At 47.5% G+C, this 20,183-nt stretch overlaps 2 protein-coding genes across 6 annotated transcripts in view; one reads left to right on the forward strand and one right to left on the reverse strand.

The window, feature by feature from the left end:
* The window catches only part of pcmtl (l-isoaspartyl protein carboxyl methyltransferase, like), a 24,201-nt gene extending 13,265 nt beyond the window's left edge, over positions 1 to 10,936 (reverse strand). For 2 of the 3 annotated variants that reach the window (XM_055641061.1, XM_055641060.1), the window contains exons 1-2: positions 10,799 to 10,936; positions 5,127 to 5,242 (exon numbers count right to left, since the gene is read on the reverse strand). In XM_055641061.1, the coding sequence (XP_055497036.1) occupies positions 5,127 to 5,242; positions 10,799 to 10,809 (127 nt within the window). In that variant the 5' untranslated portion in view covers positions 10,810 to 10,936. The remainder of the gene's footprint in view (positions 1 to 5,126; positions 5,243 to 10,798) is intronic. The other variant, XM_055641062.1, reaches the window with a different exon arrangement.
* Positions 10,850 to 19,013, forward strand: ccdc32 (coiled-coil domain containing 32). 3 transcript variants are annotated; one of them, XM_055641064.1, is made up of 4 exons: positions 10,850 to 10,986; positions 11,975 to 12,239; positions 16,811 to 16,967; positions 18,141 to 19,013. In XM_055641064.1, exons 2-4 carry the CDS (start codon positions 11,987 to 11,989, stop codon positions 18,283 to 18,285), a joined length of 555 nt encoding a protein of 184 aa, XP_055497039.1. In that variant the 5' UTR covers positions 10,850 to 10,986; positions 11,975 to 11,986; the 3' UTR covers positions 18,286 to 19,013. The 3 variants fall into 3 exon arrangements, with proteins under 3 accessions (XP_055497039.1, XP_055497040.1, XP_055497038.1); XM_055641065.1 differs by having other exon boundaries at positions 10,865 to 10,986; positions 11,957 to 12,239; XM_055641063.1 differs by lacking the exon at positions 10,850 to 10,986 and adding an exon at positions 11,336 to 11,360.
* The last annotated feature ends 1,170 nt before the right edge of the window (positions 19,014 to 20,183 follow it).

The raw sequence follows: 20,183 nt of genomic DNA on the forward strand, positions 1-20,183 counted from the left end.
CAGGCAGGGCAATTCTAGCTGTGTTGATGGCACTGTAGCCGAATCCTTCATCATGATGAAGGTTCTCCAGGAATTCCAGTTCGTAGTACCTGATTCGGATGAGTAGGTTTTCCCCTTTATGCTTGCAGTACTTCTCTTGATGCTGGACAAGTGTTGTAGTCCAGTGGATGTTCAAAAGGATGCTGACATGGTGTCGATTATTCAGTATAACTATCCCAGTCCCAGAGGTTTGCGCAAAATCTGCAGCTCAGGAGCTTATTTCTCATGGCACAGTAGATTTGTGCCCGGCTCCGATATTAATAATTCTGGGTACTGGAAAAACACCATCCAAGTTCCAACAACCATATCATGGCGTGAAGTGAAACAAGGTCTGCGTAAGTCCGTCAGGTACTATCAAATACCTGAAGCAGAATCCTTTTGTACTGTGCGTTGTTCTCGATTGGTGAGGCAGAACGGAAAAATACATAAAATTAATTTCACCAATGCTGCGTGAACGCATTTGTCTATCAATATTATAAATACATTCTTGAATGACAACATGACCTATAGGCCAGAAAAGTTAATATATATAGCTGACGATCTTTCTGCTGGAACTATCTGTCCCAGAGAAATGTTTTAATGAGGATTCCACTGGCCCAGGGTCTGGTTTCCCCCCGCGACATACATAGGACATCCCAAAACACCTGGTGATATAGCGTTAATGCAAATAATCGATATCAGTTTCACATTCCATTTTAATTATCATTGTCAGTGTACAGTACAGCGACAATGAAAATGCATTAATATCTGTTGCATCATATAGCTTGATAGTTTTGTTAAACTTATATGAAAACATCTAATTGATGTTGTCCTTACTTTTATGTGACCTGGTGTCTGTCACCTTATTTTGCTTACCAGGCAGGTAAGTTGTTGATAGTCCAATACCTCTATGGATATACCATTGCCAAATTGTTTTGACCAACTTGTCATATGATACCGACTTTATGCTGCCATATGGTTAATATAGGCCACCTCCATAGTGTAGTCTTATTTATACCCATACATGCAAGTGCTTAAACTCATAATTTTCACCCGAGCCCCAGTATAAGTGGTAACCCCACCACTGTCTTTCTGATATTATTTCAGTGGGTAACTTCATGAGATGCTCAATGACAACCTATATGTTGATTTTGATACTAACATCTGAATCATGTAGACGGAAAATGGTACCATTTTCCCCCAATTACTCTGTTATTTGTCGAGTAGTTGGTAGTTTGACCATTAATTTGTTCTTTGTTTGTGCCAATTCAACTATGTTGTCTCTTGGCAACATTAAAGTTACGTGGACTGAATTAATATGAAAGCCAAGATAGTCCAAGAAAGCGCTCTATTTACTGGTAGGAACCAGACCCACCTACCTTCATGGTTATTGGCGGGGTTGTGTTTTTTCTTTTTGAGTGTTCTTCCCTGTCGATGTGCTGGCGATGTTGGGGGGAGGCGCATTTTCCAGGGGGTCCGCTGCAGGCCCTGACCTAAAAAGGTTTCTGGGGATAGTGCGGCCCCAAGCTTTGACCAGTCGCATATTCGGGACGCCGACTGGTAGATACAGTGGTGTGCTGCCGCCTGGGTGGAATGAAGAGCTTTGGTATGTTCGCTGCCGGTGGTGCCCTCATGAGGCTAAAGGTCTTAGACGCCTCCTCCATCTCTTTGAGCTGTTTGTTCAAGTCCTTCCCAAATAAAAAATGAGTCGATCTCTACTGATGGAGTTTTGCATAATCCTGCAAATTTAGGATTGAGGGCCGGCCTGATGTTGCCTCTTCTCAGGTTATTCAGCTCATATTGCCGCTACGCGTCCTGGGACGGGCTTCTTCACGGAATCACTCACGTGACTCCGAAGTAAAATCCCAATAAAATACATTTACGTTTGTGGTTGTAACGTGACAAAATGTGGAAAAGTTCAAGGGGATGAATACTTTTGCAAGCCACTGTATGCAAGGAGATCGAGCTGTATGAATAACAGAGTTGTATTAGTAGATGATTTCTTCTTCTTCCATATTGACTGTGATGGCCGTAGCACAAAGGGATAGGATGGGGTAGCATTTAGTTAATGTGTCCACAATAGCCTTCTGTCAATGGCTCAACAAAAGATGGGGCACCATTCAGTTTCTAATTGGGAAAAGTGAGACAGAGATACAGGATTAGGGCGGCACGTTGGCGCCGCGATAGAGTTACTGCCTTACAGCGCCAGAGACCCGGGTTCCATCCTGACTACGGGTGCTGTCTGTACGGAGTTTGTACGTTCTCCCCGTGACCCGCGTGGGTTTTCTCCGGGTGCTCCGGTTTCCTCCCACACTCCCAAGACATATAGGTTTGTTGGTTAATTGGCTAAGTGTAAATTGTACGGAGTGTGTGCAGGATAGTGTTAGTGTGTGGAGATCGCTGGTCGGCGTGGACTCGGTGGGCCAAAGGGCCTGTTTCCGCACTAAAGTATGTCTAAAGTAAACTATCCTAAAACAGGGAGAGTTCAGAACCAGCATTTCCTGTAGGAGTGAAGAGCAAGGCTGGCAATAGACAATAGACAATAGGTGCAGGAGTAGGCCATTCAGCCCTTTGAGCCAGAAACGCCATTCAATGTGATCATGGCTGATAATCCCCAATCAGTACCCCGTTCCTGCCTTCTCCATATCGCCTGACTCCGCTATTTTTAAGAGCCCTATCTAGCTCTCTCTTGAAAGCATCCAGAGAACCTGCCTCCATCGCCCTCTGAGGCAGAGAATTCCACAGACTCACCACTCTCTGTGAGAAAAAATGTTTCCTCGTCTCCGTTCTAAATGGCTTACTCCTTATTCTTAAAATGTGGCCCCTGGTTCTGGACTCCTCCAACATCTGGAACATGTTTCCTGCCTCTAGCGTGTCCAAGCCCTTAACAATCTTAGCAGGATTAGGGAGCCCTGGATGACCAGGCATGTTGAGGCTCTGATCTGGAAAATGGAGGCATATGTCAGGTATAGGCAGCTTGGACCAAGTGAACCTGTTGAGGAGCATGAGAGATGTAGGAGTACACCCAAGGGGGGAAATCAGGAAGGTCGAAAGTGGACAAGATAGCTCTGGTAGATAAAGTAAAGGAAAATCTCAACAGATTCTGCAAACATATCAAGATCGAAAGGGTAACGAGGGAAAGAATCTCTTAAAGATCATTCATGTGTATAGCCATAGGAGATGGGCGAGGTGTTAAATGAATATTTGTCATCTGTAAATACTGTGGGGATGATTATGAGTAAGGGATTAAGAATTGTGATGTATTTGACTCATCTATATTACAAAAGAGGTGCCTGTGGTCTTAAACATTGAAACCTCACTGAAACATACAGAACAGTGAAAGGCTTGGATAGAGTGACGTGGAGAGTCTAGGACTAGAGGTAATAGCCTCAGAATTAAAGGATGTTTTTTTTAAGAAGATGAGGAGAGTTTTCTTTAGTCAGAGGGTGGTGAATCTGTGGAATTCTTTGCCACAGAAGGCCGTGGAGGCCAAGTCAATTGATATTTTTAAGGCAGAGATAAATAGATTTTTGATCATTGCAGGTGTCAGAGGTTATGGGGAGAAGGCAGGAGAATGGGGTTGGGAGGGAGAGATAGGTCAGCCACGCTTGAATGGCGGAGCAGACTTGATGGGTGAATGGCCTAATTCTAGTTCTATCACATGAATTCTCTGCCTTCAGGCAGGTTCACTGGATACTTTCAAGAGAGAGCTAGATAGGGCTCTTAAAAATAGCAGGGGATATGGGGAGAAGGAAGGAACGGGTACTGATTGGGGATGATCAGCCATGATCACATCGAATGGCGGTGCTGGCTCGAAGGGCCAAATGGCCTACTCCTGCACCTATTGTCTATTGTCTATTATGACTTTAAAGCATATTAAACTGGATAAATGCCTGGGGTCTAAGTATCTCTGGGCCTGACAGGCAGGTTTACACTAGATTGACGGTGGAGGGTGATCCAATGAAAGACTAAGGCAGATAACGAGAACCTACTTATCTATTCCACTGGTTACAGCCTCTGTAAATATTCCTTTCAAAAACCCACACTAACACTGCCTAATCCTACAATTCTTCTCAATGGGCTCTTGCATTATAAATTCCAGAACATCCCCCAATACTGATGTTTGTAGTTACATGTTTTCTCTCTCACAGTCTTTCAATAGTGGATCGGTATTTGCAATGCTGAAGGAACTATTCCAGGATCTGCAGGTGTTTGCGAGATGGTAACCAGATGTAATGGCGGCAGCCGATGTAATCGTCTGTCCTTTTTAAAAACATTTGTTCCGTTTGCTGTGGTTTTTATAGTTTTTAACTGTGTATATGTGGGGGGTGGGGGGGGGGGAGGGGAAGGGAACTTTTAAATCTCTTCCCTGCACGGGCGGCCCGACCTTTTCCCTGTCAGGTCTCCGTTGACATTTGGGCCTAGCATCGTGGAGCGGCCTCCAACCGGAACGACCTGGGGGCTCCAGTTGCAGAGCCTGCGGACTTACCATCGTGGGGCTGGCCGGCCTCGGAGCATGGAGAGCTGTGGTGGCGCACGGCTGCAACCAGACTACGGAGGCTCCAGCTGCAGGCCCTGTGGGCGGTGACATCGGGAGCTCGCGGGTCCCTGGTGGGAGACCACTTTTCGGAGCTCCCGCGGCGGCAGCTTCTCCCGCCAGAGTTGCGGGGCCGAAAACAGCCCGGAGCGGGGACTGACATCGCCCGGCGCGGCTTTAACGGCCGCGGGACTTGCCATCGCCCGCAGGGGGCTCCAACATTAAGACCCGGAACGGGGCATGACATCGCCCGGAGCGGCTTTAACGGCCGCGGGACTTGCCATTGCCCGCCGGGGGCTTTAACATTGGGAGAGGATGCAGAGCAGGGGAGAGGCAAGACTTTGCCTTCCATCACAGTGAGGAGGAGGTTCACTGTGATGGATGTCTGTGTGAATTGAGTTGGTTGTGTGTCTTGTAAAATTGTTTCTTCTTGTTGTATGGCTGCAGAAACCAAAGTTCATAACGGAAAAATAAAGTTCATTGTATTGTATTGTATTGTAAATCTGCTCTGGGCAGCGCCTCTTCCACAGTGTACACAGTGTGCAGCCACCGGCCCTGACCCGTTACTCACGTCTCAGGTTCTCAATTAGATGTGTGTGGGTGTTACCAGAGGACGTCCATGCCATGGTCCTGACGAGGAACACACCCACTGGAAACACAACAGATAGCCTCAGCATGCTCCTTAAACTGAACCAAAGCACAGCCGTTAGTGCTCATTACTGCATCCATCTCTACCCTCCCTCCCACCTTCTTCCCTCCCTCTACTCATCCCCTCTTCTCATACCCTTCTCTCCCTCCCTGTACAAACGGGACGGGTTGCACCTTAACTGGAGGGGAACCAACATTCTGGCAGGCAGGTTCGTTGGTGCTACACGGGTGGGTTTAATCTAAATAGCAGGGGGGGGGGTCAACAATGTGGAAGTGTACATGTGCAGTTAACGGGAAAGAGTGTGCTGGAAAGGTCACCGAAGTCTCCAGAAATAGAATAGAATAGAATGCCTTTTATTGTCATTCAAACAGCTTGGTTTGAACGAAATTGCATTTTCTAGTCTTACAGTACAAAAAAATCCAAGACCCACACTTAACACAAACATCCATCACAGTGAATCTTCAACACCTCCTCACTGTGATGGAGGGCAAAAGTCTTATCTCTTCCCTTTATCTTCTCCCGCGGTCCAGAAGTCCAACTGCAGCATTGAGGTGACTGGGACTTCTGATGTTAAAGCCCCCGGCGGGCGATGGTAAGTCCCGCGGCAGTTAAGCCGCGCCGGGCGATGTTAGGCACCGCTCTGTGCCATTTCACAACGCGATTTCGGCAGAAGTTGCCGTTGTGGGAGCTCCGAAAAGCGCTCCCACCAGGGACCTGCGAGCTCCCGATGTTCCTGTCCACTGGGCCTGCGGCCGGAGCCTCCGAAGCTCCTAAGTCGGGTCGCAGCCACGCGGCACCACAGCTCCCCCCCGTACCAAAGTCGGCCAGATGGCGAGTCCACAGGCTCAGCGACTGGAACCCTCAGGCTGGTTCCGGCTGGTGGCCACCGCCGGCTCCAAGATGTTAGGCCCAACGACACCGGGGACCCGACAGGGAAAAGGTCGGGTTCCCGTACAGGGAAGAGACTAATCGGTTTCCCCCACATATACACAGCTAAAAAAAGAATAAAAACTAGAAGCAAGACATACATTTAACGAGACAAAAATTTTAAAAAGACAGACGGATTGCAGTCGAGCCGCTGCCGTTAGGCGCCGCCACACCACACAGGGAAAGGGAGAAGGTGAAATCAGAAGTGTCGGTATTACAGCTGAGCAAAGGGGACTACTGAGGCAAATAACAGGACAGATAGTTTAAAAAGGGAGAAGAGAGTAAGGTCGTGTAAAATCGGGTTGGTAGTGAGAGGAGGGGTGGTCAACACTGAATTGAAGGTATATTTGAATGCACGTAGCATAAGGAACAAAGTGGATGAGCTAGTAGCAGTTGGAAATTGGCAGGTACGATGTTGTAGGCATTACAAATTCAAGTTCAAGTGAGTTTATTGTCATGTGTCCCTAATAGGACAATGAAATTCTTGCTTTGCTTCAGCACAACAGAACATAGTAGGCATTGACTACAAAACAGATCAATGTGTCCATATACTATAATATAAATATATACACACATGAATAAGTAAGATGATAAAGTGCAAATAACAGATAATTGGTTATTAATAATCAACGTTTTGTCCGAGCCAGGTTTATTAGCCTGATGGCTGTGGGGAAGTAGCTATTCCTGAACCTGGTTGTTGCAGTCTTCAGGCTCCTGTACCTTCTACCTGAAGGTAGCAGGGAGATAAGTGTGTGGCCAGGATGTTGTGGGTCTTTGATGATACTTCCAACCTTTTTGAGGCAGCGACTGCGATAAATCCTCTCGATGGAAGGAAGGTCAGAGCCGATGATGGACCAGGCAGTGTTTACTACTTTTTGTAGTATTTTCCTCTCCAGGGCGCTCAAGTTGCCGAACCAAGCCACGATGCAACCGGTCAGCATGCTCTCTACTGTGCACCTGTAGAAGTTAGAGAGAGTCCTCCATGACAAACCAACTCTCCGTAGTCTTCTCAGGAAGTAGAGGCGCTGATGAGCTTTCTTGATAATTGCATTAGTGTTCTCGGACCAGGAAAGATCTTCAGAGATGTGCACGTCCAGGAATTTGAAGCTCTTGACCCTTTCTACCATCGACCCGTTTATATAAACGAGGCTGTGGGTCCCCATACTACTCCTTCCAAAGTCCACAATCAGTTCCTTGGTTTTGCTGGTGTTGAGGGCCAGATTATTGCGCTGGCACCATATGGACAGTTGCTCGATCTCTCTTCTATACTCTGACTCATCCCCATCACTGATACGTCCCAAAACAGTGGTGTCGTCAGCGAACTTGATGATGGAGTCATGAGTGTAGAGTGAGTACAGCAAGGGGCTGAGCACGCAGCCTTAAGGTGCTCCCGTGCTGATTGTTATCGAGACGTGGCTGCAAGATGATCGGAACTGGGAGCTGAATATTCAAGGCCACACATCCTATCGCAAGGACAGACAGGTGGGCAGAGGGGGTAGAGTAGCACTGCTTGTAAGGAATGACATTCAGTCCTTTGCAAAGGGTGACATAGAGTCAAAAGATGTAAAGGCCCCAGTGGGTTGGGCTGAAAAACTGCAAGGGTAAAGAGATTCTAATGTTATTTACAGTCCCCAAACAGCAGCCAGGATATAGGGTACAAGTTAAAATCGGCGTGTAGGAAAGGCAATGTTACGGTGGTCATGGGGGATTCCAATATGCAGGGAGACTGGGTGAATCATGTTGGTACTGAACCCCAGGAGAGGGAATTTGGAGAGTGCCTCCGAGATGGATTCTTAGAGCAGCTTTTAGTGAAGCCTACTAATGCTAGATTTAGTGTTGTGCAAGGAACCAGATTTAATAAGAGAACTTGAGGTAAAGGAACCACAAGGGGGTAGTGACCTCAATATGATAAGATTTAACCTATAATTTGAAGGGGAGAAGGTGAAATCGGAAGTGTTGGGAGGAGCTGGGAAAGATTGACTGGAAAGGGGCTTTAGTAAGAATGACGATGGAGCAGCAATGGCAGGAATTTCTGCGGATAATTCGGAAGGTGCAGGATCATTTCATTCCAAAGAAGAAAGATACCAGGGGGGAGAATAAGACGACCATGGCTGATAAGGGAGGTCAAGGACAACATAAAAGCAAAAGAAAAGGCAAATAAACATTGCAAAGATTAGTGGGAAGCTAGAGGATTGGAATGTTTTTTAAAGAAAAATAAAAAGTAATTAAAAGAACAATATGGAGAGAATAGATGAAGTACAAATGTAAGCTAGCCAATAATATAAAAGAGGTTAGCAAGAGTTTCTACGGATATACAAGGACTAAAAAAGAGGCAAGAGAGTGGACGTTGGGCCACTGGACAATAAATGATGCAAAGATGCAAAGTGATAACCGGAAATCAAGAAAAGGCAGAGGAATTTAATAACTTTTTGGCATCAGTCTTCACAGTAGAAGACACCAGCAGTGTGCCTGCAATCCTAGAGAGTCAGGGGGTGGAAGTTAGTGGAGTGGCGATTACTCAGGAGAAGGTGCTAGGAAAACTGAAAGGTCTGAGGGTGGATAAGTCACCTCGACCGGATGGACTGCACTCTGTGGGTTCTGAAGGAGGTGGCCTCAGCGATTGTGCAGGCATTAGTTGTAATATTTCAAGAATCACTAGAATTTGGAGTGGTTCCTGAAAATTGGAAAATTGCAAATATCACCCCGCTGTACAAGAAAGGGAGTAAAGCAGAAGAGCGGAAACTATAGGCCGGTTAGCCTGACTTCGGTGGCTGGTAAGATTTTAGAGTCAATTATAGAGGGTGAGGTTACATAGTACTTAGAAGTTCACAATAAAATAGGCCGAGGTCAGTATGGTTTTGTGAAGGGAAGATGTTGCCTGACGAATCTGCTGGAGTTCTTTGAGGAAGTTAATAGCAGGACAAAGGGGAGGCTGTAGATGTTGTTTAACTGGATTTTCAGAAGACCTTCGATAAAATGCCGCACGCAGGCTGCTAGGGAAGATGAGAGCCCATGGTATTAAAGGGAAAATACAAGCATGGATAGTGGGTTGGCTGGATGGCAGAAGGCTAAGAGTTACAATAAAAGGCGTAGATATTTCAGGTTGGCTTCCAGTGACTAGCGGAGTTCTACAAGGGGCCGCTTCTCTTCACGTTGTATATTAATGATTTGGATAAGGGGATTGAAGGCATTGTGGCCAAGTTTGCAGATGATGCTAAGATAGGTGGAGGGGCAGGCAGTGTAGAGGAAACCAGGAATCTGCAGAAGGACTTTGACAGGTTAGGAGAGTGGGCAGAGAAGTGGCAGATGAAATTCAGTACAGCAAAGTGCGGAGTCATGCATTTTGGTAATAAGAATAAAGGAGTCGATTATTTTCCAAATATAAAGAGAATCCAGAAATCAGAGGTGCAAATAGACTTGGGAGTATTAGTGCAGGACTCTCAAAAGGTTAATTTGCAAGTTAAATCGGTTGTAAGGAAGACAAATTCAATGTTAGCATTTATATCATGAGGACTGGAATACAAAAACAGATATTATAATGCTGAGGCTCTCAAGGCGCTGGTCAGGCCGCATTTGGACTACTATTGGCAAATTTAGGCCCCATATCTGCTGGCTCTGGAGAGGGTCCAGAGGAGGTTTACAAGAATGATCCTAGGAATGAGTGCATTAGCATATGATGAGCGTTTGACAGCACTGAACCTCTACTCGCTGGAGTTTAGGTTGAGGGGGAACCTCATTGAAACGTACAGAATAATAAAAGGCATAGATAGAGTGGATGTGGAAAGGATGTTTCCACTGGTGGGAGAGTCTAGGACCGGAGGTCAAAGCCTCAGAATTAAAGGGCACTCTTTTAGAAAGGAGGTGAGGAGGAACTTCTTTAGTCAGAGACTAGTTAATCTGTGGATGTCATTGCCACAGAGGGCTGCAGAGGCCATGTCAGTGGGGATTTTTAAGGCAGTGAAAGACAAATTAGTGATTAGAATTGGGTGTCAAGGGTTATGGGGAGAAGGCAGGAAAATGGGATTAGGAGGCAGAGATCAGCCATGATTGAATGGCGGAGTAGACTCAATGGGCCGAATGGCCTAATTCTACTCCAAAAACGTGAGCTCCCTCCTTCTCTTTTCTTTCCCTCCCTTCCTCTTCCCTCCCTCCTAATTCCCTACCTCCCTCCCCATTCTCCCCTTCCCTCCCTCTAAATTCTCCCTCCCTCTCCATTCTCCCCCTCGCTCCCTCTCCATTCTCTCCCTCCCTCCGTTCTCCCCTTCCCCCCTCCATCTCCATTCCCCCCTCCCCCTTCATCCTCCCCCTCCCTCCCTCCCCCTTCAATCTCCCCTCCCTCCCCCCTTCATCCCCCCTCCCTCCCCCTTCTTTCCCCCCTCCCTCCCCCTTCTTCCCCCCTCCCTCCCCCCCCCTCCCTCCCCTCCCCCTCCCTCCCCCTCCCCTCCCCTCCCCCCCTTCATCCTCCCCTCCCCCCCCTTCTTTCCCCCCTCCCTCCCCTTCCTCCCCTCCCTCCCCCTTCATTCTCCCCTCCCCCTTCATCCTCCCCCCTCCCTTTCCCTTCATCCTCCCCTCCCTCCCCCTTCATTCTCCCCTCCCTCCCCTTCATCCTCCCCCCCCTCCCCCTTCATTCTCCCCCCCTCCATTCCATCCCCCCTCCAACTCCTCACCTCATCATCATCAAAGATCATTTAGCGGAGCTCCTCTATAATCTTTGATCATCATATCATTATCATCATCATCACTCCTCCTCCTCCCCGCTCTCTCCCAGCAGCAGCGGCGGGCGGCGGTGACGGTCGCGGTTTGATGACGACGCGTGTGTGTGTCGCGAGAGGCAGCCGTTGGGAATGTCGTTGGGGTGAGTGTCGCGCGGCGGCGGGAGCGGGGGGGGGGGGACGGGGGCGGGAAACCCCGGGAACCCCCGCCCTCTCCCCCCCCCCCCCCCCCCCCTCCCCTCCCCTCCCCCACCCCCCCCCCCCCCCCGCCATGCCCCGTCACTGACCCCGCCCCCCCCCCCCTGCCATGCCAGCGCCCAGACACCGTCACTGTCCCCTCTCCCCCCCCCCCGCCCAAACCCACCTGATCTCCCGTTGCCCATCACTCCATCTCCACCTCCCTCCCATTCCCACACCGACCTTTCAGTCCTGGGCCTCCTCCACTGTCAGAGTGAAGCCCAGCACAAAATGCAGGAACTGCACCTCATATTTCACTTGGGCAGCTCACAACACAGAGGTTTGAACATTGACTTCTCTAACTTCAAGTAGCCCTTGCTCCCCCTCCCTCTCCATCCCCTCCCCAGCAAAAATCCTATAGCAGAGTCAGATAGACAACTCCTTCTAAATGCAATGGGCTGACGTGTAGTACGCAACGGAGCGGAACGTGGGCCTTTTTTTCATCCATTTCAGTAACCGGACCCGACTCGCAGTGTAATCAACGTTGCGGGGGAACAGTTTATGTTAATAATTTATAATTCTGAAAATGAGGAGAAGATTTTTACCAAAGAACTTTTATTTTTACGAGGATGTTTCCGTAACCGGCTTTCGTCTCCGCACTAGTATCTTTGCTCCGCTACGGGATCTTTGGTGCGGAGACGGAAGCCGGTTACGGAAATGGGGCCGAAAATGACCCATGAATCTGCCCATGACCGTACTACATCTTTTTCGTCGAGTGATCTATCTTGCTCGCTATCGGATCTTTGCTTCCCAACTCCCATCAGTCTCCAACTACATCATTCCCCCCTGAACCTGGTGGTGGTGGTGTTAGAGCTGCCCCACTCCACCTGGTAAGAAATTGGATATTTTTTGTCTCCTCTGCACGAATCCTAAAAGATTATTGGCGGATTTCAGCTGTCTTTAGGAATGGCTGCCAGTGAAACCGAAACTGCTGAAGACTTGTGGGAGAGGATCTGTTCCGGACTGCCGGCTAACATGATGGATGCGAATGAAACCAGTTGCCAGGTTGAAGAATGCTTCCCAGAATCTTTCTCTGAGATGTGCTGCCCCATTCCAGTCACAATGTCGTGCACGGATTTGATGAACGACGAGAATCATGTAGAGGGGATCTATCCCTGGGCCCCCATGGCTGATTCTCAGCAGTACCTGGCAATGTTGGGTGAGTGCAATCCGAGGGTTTTTATACCAGACATCCTAAAGGTGGGGGAAGGCAGAATCTGATCTCACGCATGGTCATCGTCAGCATTGTAGCAGGGCAGAATGCCTCGGCCAGTGTCTGTAACCACAATAAAACAGCCTTGTTGCCCAGTGCAAGACAGGCAAGTGCAGATGTGAAGGCCAGTGCACTATCATCGATAATCAGGTTATGGTCTACACCAGGTGAACTTCTGTATGCCATATATAGTCTTGTACTGTGTATTGTTGATGCATTGTACTGCCTGGTACTGTAGAGTGTACCAGCACGGAAACAGACCCTTCATCCCAACTTGCCCATGTTGGACAAGATGCCCCATCTTTATTAGTCACACCTAGTCTAACTTGCCCACATTTGGCCCATATGCCTTTCCTGTCCAGGGAGGGAGGGAGTCAGCATAGGTTCACGAGGTTAATTCCCGGGATGGCGGGACTGTCATGTGTTGATAGAATGCAGCGGCTGGGCTCGTATACTCTGGAATTTAGAAGGATGAGAGGGTATCTTATTGAAACATGGAAGATTATTAAGGGTTTGGACATGCTAGAGGCAGGAAACATGTTCCCGATGTTGGGGGAGTCCAGAACCAGAGTCCAGAGCTCTTAAAGATAGCGGAGTCAAGAGATGTTGGGAGAAGGCAGGAACGGGGTACTGATTGTGGATGATCAGCCATGATCACAGTGAATGGCGGTGCTGGCTCGAAGAGCCGTACGGACTACTCCTGCACCTATTGTCTATTGTCCAAATGTATTTTAACTGTTGTTATAGTACCTGCCTCAACAACCACCTTCTCTAGAAGCTCATTCCACTCACACACCACCCACTATGTGAAAAAAATATTAAATGTTTTAAATCTAAAACATATGACATCTTTCTCCTCTCACCTTAAACCTGTGTCTTCTGGTTCTTGATTCCCCTTGCGCACCAAGGAATATAGTCCTAGCTTGCCCAGCCTTGTATATCTTCTTTGCATTCTTTCCACGTTAATAACACCCTTCCCATAGCAAGGTAACCAAAACAGAACTTAATACACCAAATGCAGCCCCATCAACATCTTGTAAGACTGTAACAAAATAACATCCCAACTTCTATACAGTCCCCTGACTGATGCAGGCCAATGTATTGAAAGCCTTCTTTAGCAACCTATCCACCTGTGATGCCATTTTCAAGGAACTAAGTACCAGCACTCTTAGATATTTAGATACTTCTGCCCATGGTCATACCATTCAGTGTGAAGTCCTGCCCTGGTTTGACTTCCAAAAATGCAAAACCTTGAACTTATCTGCTTTAAACTCCATTAACCATTCCTCAGTCCACTTACCCAAATGATTAAGATCTTGCTATACTTTTTGATAACCATCTTCACCGTCTTCAATTGCAACCACTTTGGTGTCATCTACAAACCTACTAATCATGCTTTCTACACTCTCATCCAAATCGTTGAGATAAACCACAAACAGCAAAGTGCCCAGCATCGATCCCTGAGCATCCAGTCCAAAAATCAACCTTCCACCATCACCCTCTGCTTTTATCCATGAAGCAAATTTTCTATCAGTCATCTAACTCTCCCTGAATCCCATGTCATCTAACCTTCCAGAGCAGCCTACCATGCAGAACCTTATCAAAAGCCTTGCTGAAATTCATACATACAACATCCACAGTGGGCTCTCAAACAGACACTGGCCAACATGCCCCATCTACACTAGTCCCACCTGCCTGCATTTTGGCCCATATCCCTCCAAGCTTATCCTACCCATGTACCTGTCCAAATATGTTAAATGTTGTGATAGTACCAGCCTCAGCTATCTCCTCCAGCAGCTCGTTCCATATACCCACCACCCTTTTGTGTAAAAGAGTTGCCCCTCAGATACCTATTAATTCTTTCCCTCTTCACTTTAAACCTATGTCCTCTGCTACTTGGTTCCCTTGCTCTTGGGTAAAACACTGTGCATTTAACCTATCTATTCCTCTCATGATCATCTACACCTCTATATGATCATCCCTAATCCTGCCCTGCAAGCAATAAAGTCCAAGGCTGTTCAACCTCTCCCTGTAGCTCAGGTCCTCGAGTCCTGGCAACTTCTTTGTAAATCTTCTTTGCACCTTTTCCAGCTTAAAAACATCCTTCCTATAACAGGGTGACCAAAACGGAACACAATACTCCAAATGTGACCTCACCAATGTCTCGTACAACTGTAGCATAACCTCCCTACTTCTATATTCAATACTTTGACTGATGAAGGCCAATATACCGAAATCCTAAGCCAAAAATCAACCATCCACTATCTCCCTCCACTTCCTTTCATGAAACTAGTCTTCTATCCAGTCTGCCAGCTCTCCTTGGATCCCATGCGATCTAATCTTCCAGAGCAGCCTATCATGTAGAACCTTGTCATAAGAGATCGGAAGAGATAGGAGCAGAATTAGGCCATTCGGTCCATCAAGTCTACTCCGCCATTCAATCATGGCTGATCTATCTCTCCCTCCCAATCCCATTCTCCTGCCTTCTCACCATAACCTTTGACACCCGTACTAATCAGGAATCTATCGATCTCTGCCTTAAATATATCCACCAACTTGGCTTCCCCAGCCTTCTGTGGTAAAGAAGTCCACAGATTCACCACCCTCTGACTAAAGAAATTCCTCCTCATCTCCGTCCTAAAAGAATGCCCTAAAATAAATAATGGCAAATGCCGTGCTGAAATCCATGTCTACAGCTCTCCCCTCATCACCCTTTTTTGTTCACATCTTCAAAAAACTCAAATTGATTCGTGCGACACAATCTCCCAGCACAAAACAGTGCTGACTATCCCCAATCAGCCCTTGTCCATCTAAATGCATGTGTATCTTATCCCTCAGAATACTCCTTAGTAACTTTCCAACCTGATGTTAGACTCATGTAGTGCCTTGGCTTTTCCCTGCAGCCCTTCTTAATTAGAGGCACAACATTTGCCACCCTCCAGTCTTCAGGCCTGTATTAATGACAACTCATAAATCTCAGCCAGGGCACGTGCAATCTCCCACAGTCTCATCGGATATATCTGATCAGCTTCTGACCGGTTGCATCGTGGCTTGGTTCGGCAACTTGAGCGCCCAGGAGCCGAAAAGACTACAAAAAGTTGTAAACACTGTCCAGTCCATCGGCTCTGACCTCCCTACCATCGAGGGGATCTATCGCAGTCGCTGCCTAAATAAGGCTGCCAGCATCATCAGGGATCCACACCATACTGGCCACTCACTCATCTCCCCGCTGCCTTCAGGTAGAAGGCACAGGAGCCTGAAATCTGCAACATCCAGATTCAGGAATAGCTGCTTCCCCACAGCCATCAGACTATTAAACTCAACTCAAACAAAACTCTGAACTTTAATAGCCCATTGCACTTTATATGTATATTTATGTGTGTGTATATATATATATATATATATTCAATGGTATATGGTCACACTGATCTGCTCTGTATTTATGCCTACTATATTCTGTTGTGCTGAAGCAAAGCAAGAATCTCATTGTCCTATCTGGGACACATGACAATAAACTCTCTTGAATCTTGAGGTTCAGGGGATTGGTCTACTTTCACACGAGTTGGGGCCTTCAGCACCCATTTGACCATCCTCAAGACACTTCCATTGACTGCCCCTAGTTCCCCAGTCCCCATCCCCATGTCTTTCTCCAAGGCAAAAACAGAGGAGAAATTCTCATTGAGGACCTTGACCATCTCCTGCGACTCCACACATAGTTGACCACTGTAATTCCTGAGGGGCCCCATTCTCCCACAGGTTACCTTGTCCCCTTAAAGCCCTGTCCCACGGTACGAGTTCATTCCAAGAGCTCTCCCGAGTTTGCCCTGATTCGAACTCAGAGATTTACAGTAATGGCCACTCGCCGGTACTCGGGGCTCTCGTGAACATTTTTTAACATGTTGAAAAGTCTTCACGGGTCTTCCCGAGTTTACCTGCCGTTAGCGAGTCTTCCCGAGTACCTGCCGTTAGCGCTACGAGCCGCTAAGAGACGTCCCTGAGCTCCGACGTACCCGCTACGTTCATTCTCCGTGCTTACCACGAGTTTGATTTATTTTTAAACTCAGGAGAGCTTTTGGAATGAACTAGTACCGTGGGACAGGGCTACAAATGTACTCATAAAATCTCTTAGGTATATCCTTAATATAATCTGCCAGAGCCATCTCCTGTCCTCTTTTTGTCCTCCCAATTTTATTTTTTAATCTGCTCCTCAGTTCCCGAAACTGTTCCTTTTCCAACAAACAGCCTGAACCAGTCAACCTATGTGAGTTCCTGTCTTGGCCTTGGCCAAATTTAGAGTTTTAACTCGTTAGCCCACCCTGTCTCTATCCATAACAATCTTAAACTTAATGGGACAGTGATGGTAAAAGGCTCATCCACAAACACTTCATCCACTTTCCCCACCCAATTTCTTAAGACTAGAACAAGCGTCGACCTCTCCCGCGATCTGCTGCTCATCCGATTATTTGCTTTGTGCATGTCTGCCGATGTTTGTGTATTAACTTTACTCATACCGATAGAAAACCGCCTGAGGAAGCTGAAGGGTTTGAATGAAGAGCCAAGTTCAAAAGGGATGCTCAGAAGTCTGTCACAGGCAAAGAAAGAATGCTGGGACCGTTTCTTACATGAACAATGTATGTCAGAGATGTACATCGATGGATACGAGATGGACCAGAGGTACGATCTGCAGTAACCCAGGATTTATGCTTGGAATTTTACAATAGGGAGACATGTCCCAATTCCTCACGTTAAGCTCAATGGCATTTTTTGATGATGATGAAACTTTATTGCCACTGGTACCTAGCTAGCTGCTGTGAAATTCTTTGTGTTTGCAAGTACACAAAAGAGTCGACACAAAGGCACCGATAAAGTTACAAAAAGTACTCGTCCTTTCTTCATCCCTCCCCCTGTGTTCTCATAGACATGGCCCGTCCACCTCAACCGGGCCGTGAGACTCCAATCTCATCCTCGGCCCAACCCGACTTCGTCCTCGGCCCCACTTGACCTCGGGCCTCCGACCCGAACGCGGGGTCTTCGACTCTTCGTTGGCTTCTCTCTAGGCCTGCTCACCTGGAGTGGCCCCACTCACCTGTAGTGTCCCCTCTCACCTGGAGTGTCTCCACTCACCAGGAGTGTCCCGGCCCGCTTCTCATCTAGGACGACCTAGAAAACTGATCCACAAAGTCATTCATCTGACAGGGTAACGCTTCATTATTGCGAATCCTCCAATATGCTTGTAGATTTGTAATCTGTGTTGTCAGTCTGAGTTTCCTTGTCCCCGGTGGAATGAATGCTGAGGGTGTCACTAGATTTTGAATGGCCGTTCTCAGGCAGTCTGCTTCTCCACAAAGGACTGGATAGAATAGATGTGGAGAAGATGTTTCTATTCGTGGGAGAGTCGAGGACTGGAGGTCATCGCATCAGAATAAAAGGACCTTCCTTTAGGAAGGAGATGAGGAGGAATTTCTTTAGTCAGAAGGTGGTGAGACTGTGGATATTTTTAAGGCAGGCAGATAGATTCTTGATTAGTACGGGTGCCTGGGGGTTACGGGGAGAAGGCAGGAGAATGCGGTTGAGAGGGAGAGATAGATCAGCCATAATTGAAGGGTGGGGTGGCTTTGATTGGCCTGAATGGCCTAATTCTGCTCCCACTTATGAACATGTACGTCCTGAGTGCCACCACTCTGGCTCTATGAGAAATGGGCAAGGGCTGGAAAATGTTACCGGATGTGCTGCAGTTGCAGGGGGATTATGATGTTGTCAGGGTTTTGCATTTCCATGCAGAAGGTTCGCAGTCTGTACACCTCTGAGGCCTCGTCCACTCTGTGACCATTTCCTCTCTTCTTCCAGCGCCATTGACTCCCTGAAACGGTGGGTGCTGCCCGACAGAGTCCCGGTCAACACAGAAGAGATTCAGCATCTGATCAGCCCTGAGAGCTTCCCTGTGAGCCAGGAGGAGCCTGAGGGACAGGGCAGCTCCAACTGTGAGCAGTGATGAGCAGCAATGCCATCCACCCTGTGAAACGTAGTTTGAGCTGAACACTAATCATCATCCAAGCTTTGAAATGTTGAACTGCTTCACATGGCATTGAAAACCAACCACAAATACAAATAATGTGTCTGATTTGTCCCAGCTGCTGAATCCAGTCCTTTACTGTATCTTGCGTGCATTTTAAATAGGGGGGGGTGACACCCAGAGTCCCCACAAGGCCCCTCTGCCTCCACCAGTGCACAATGATCACCTTAACCCATTTTTGTCCAGTGAGGAGATGGCCAGGAGGGAATCCTAGATCTGAAAGGGAGTGGTGCTCTGGTGCACCTTAGCAGGGTGGCACAGTGGCTGGCAGAGCAGGTGCCTCACAGCTTCAGAGACTCGGGTTCAATACGGACGCCAGGTGCTGTCCGCGAATTTTACACGTTCTCCCCGTGTCTGTGTGGGTTCCCCGCCACATCCCGAGGATGCGCTTGTCTGTAGATCAATTGTCCTCTGTAAATTGACTGTAGTGTGTAGGGAGAAGATGCAAAAGTACGTTAGCATAGAACTCATGTAAACAAGTGTGGATCAATGATTGGCGTGGACTCGGTGGGCTGAAGGCCCAGTTCCCGTTGTATCTTTCAATCCGTTCAATTATCCTGATGATCTAAATAACCTTCAGTGCACCTGTATAGTGCAGAACTGTATAGTGATTCCAAAGTGTTGCAATTAAAGAATGTTACATGGCATTCCTCTGATCATTCATTCATTCTGCTGTGCACATTCTTTCTTCTCTGCTCAACCTCAATATGTTTGTATTGTTCAGAGCCAGACAGTCAACTATAGACCATTAAATGTCCCTGGGTTTCTCCACCTGGGTAGAGTAAAATTAAATCATTTTTCAGATTCCAATGCTGACATTTCCCTGTCGTCCTTTAAACCCCCTTTTCACGGGGCGACTTGACGCAAGAGGTAACCAGAGTTTAACAGCGTGGGAACCTCGTGCGGTAACAGTACGGCATTCGTGGACCACCATGGCGCTAACGGCAGGTAATCGTGTAACTTGGGTACTCGGGAGAAAATTCAAACATGTTTGAATTTGTCCAAGAGTGACTTGTACACTTGTGGTTGAGCATTGCAACATTTTATGAACGTAGTGGCCAGTGCGATATCCGTAGTAACTCTTGCGGTCACCGTGGGAACTCCTGCGAACGGTGAACCCGGAAGTTGGATAGAGTGAATCCAGCCAGTTTGCTATTTACATACAAATCTAATAAAACTAGCTAACAAGCATTTCATTAATGTCAGTGTGTCTCTTTTTGTCTGAAAGCAGTTTCTAACTGGAGGAACTCCGCGGGCCAGGCAGCATCTACGGAGGGAAATTGACAGGCGAGCCTTTCCTCAGGCTGCCTTATCTCTCTACCCCCCCCACTCCCACCCACACACACAAATGCTGGAGAAACTCAGCGGGTGCAGCAGCATCTATGGAACGAAGGAAATAGGCAACGTTTCGGCCCGAAAAGTTGCTTATTTCTTGTGTATGTTTCGGAAGGAACAGCAGATGCCGGTTTAAAGAGAATGAGTTCGACGGCAGGCAGCATCTTTGGGGAGAAGGAATGGGTGACATTTCGGGTCGAGACCCTTCTGATATGCTGCTTGTCCCGCTGAGCTACATGTTGTGTCTATCTTCGTTTTAATCCAGCATCTGCAGTTCCTTCCTGGCCGAACCCGATTGAAAGATGAGAGGCTGGGCGATAGAAATCATTAAATGAATTAAATAACTAGATACCTGTCTAATCGTATCTACGGGATTGAACAGGCTAGATGGAGGAAGAATGTTCCCGATGTTGGGGGAGTCCAGAACCAGGGTCCCAGTTTTACAGTCTACCGTGGGAACTCTTAAATTACAGCGAGAAACC

The sequence above is a fragment of the Leucoraja erinacea genome, chromosome 9 (assembly GCF_028641065.1).
Source record: "Leucoraja erinacea ecotype New England chromosome 9, Leri_hhj_1, whole genome shotgun sequence".
Classification (NCBI taxonomy): Eukaryota; Metazoa; Chordata; class Chondrichthyes; order Rajiformes; family Rajidae; genus Leucoraja; species Leucoraja erinaceus.

Coding starts and splice junctions, on each gene's coding strand:
- ccdc32 (XM_055641064.1), top strand. CDS start 11,987: ATGGCTGCCAGTGAAACCGAAACTGCTGAAGACTTGTGGGAGAGGATC. Junction 12,240..16,810: donor GCAGTACCTGGCAATGTTGG/GTGAGTGCAATC, acceptor TCATACCGATAG/AAAACCGCCTGAGGAAGCTG. Junction 16,968..18,140: donor GGATACGAGATGGACCAGAG/GTACGATCTGCA, acceptor CTCTTCTTCCAG/CGCCATTGACTCCCTGAAAC.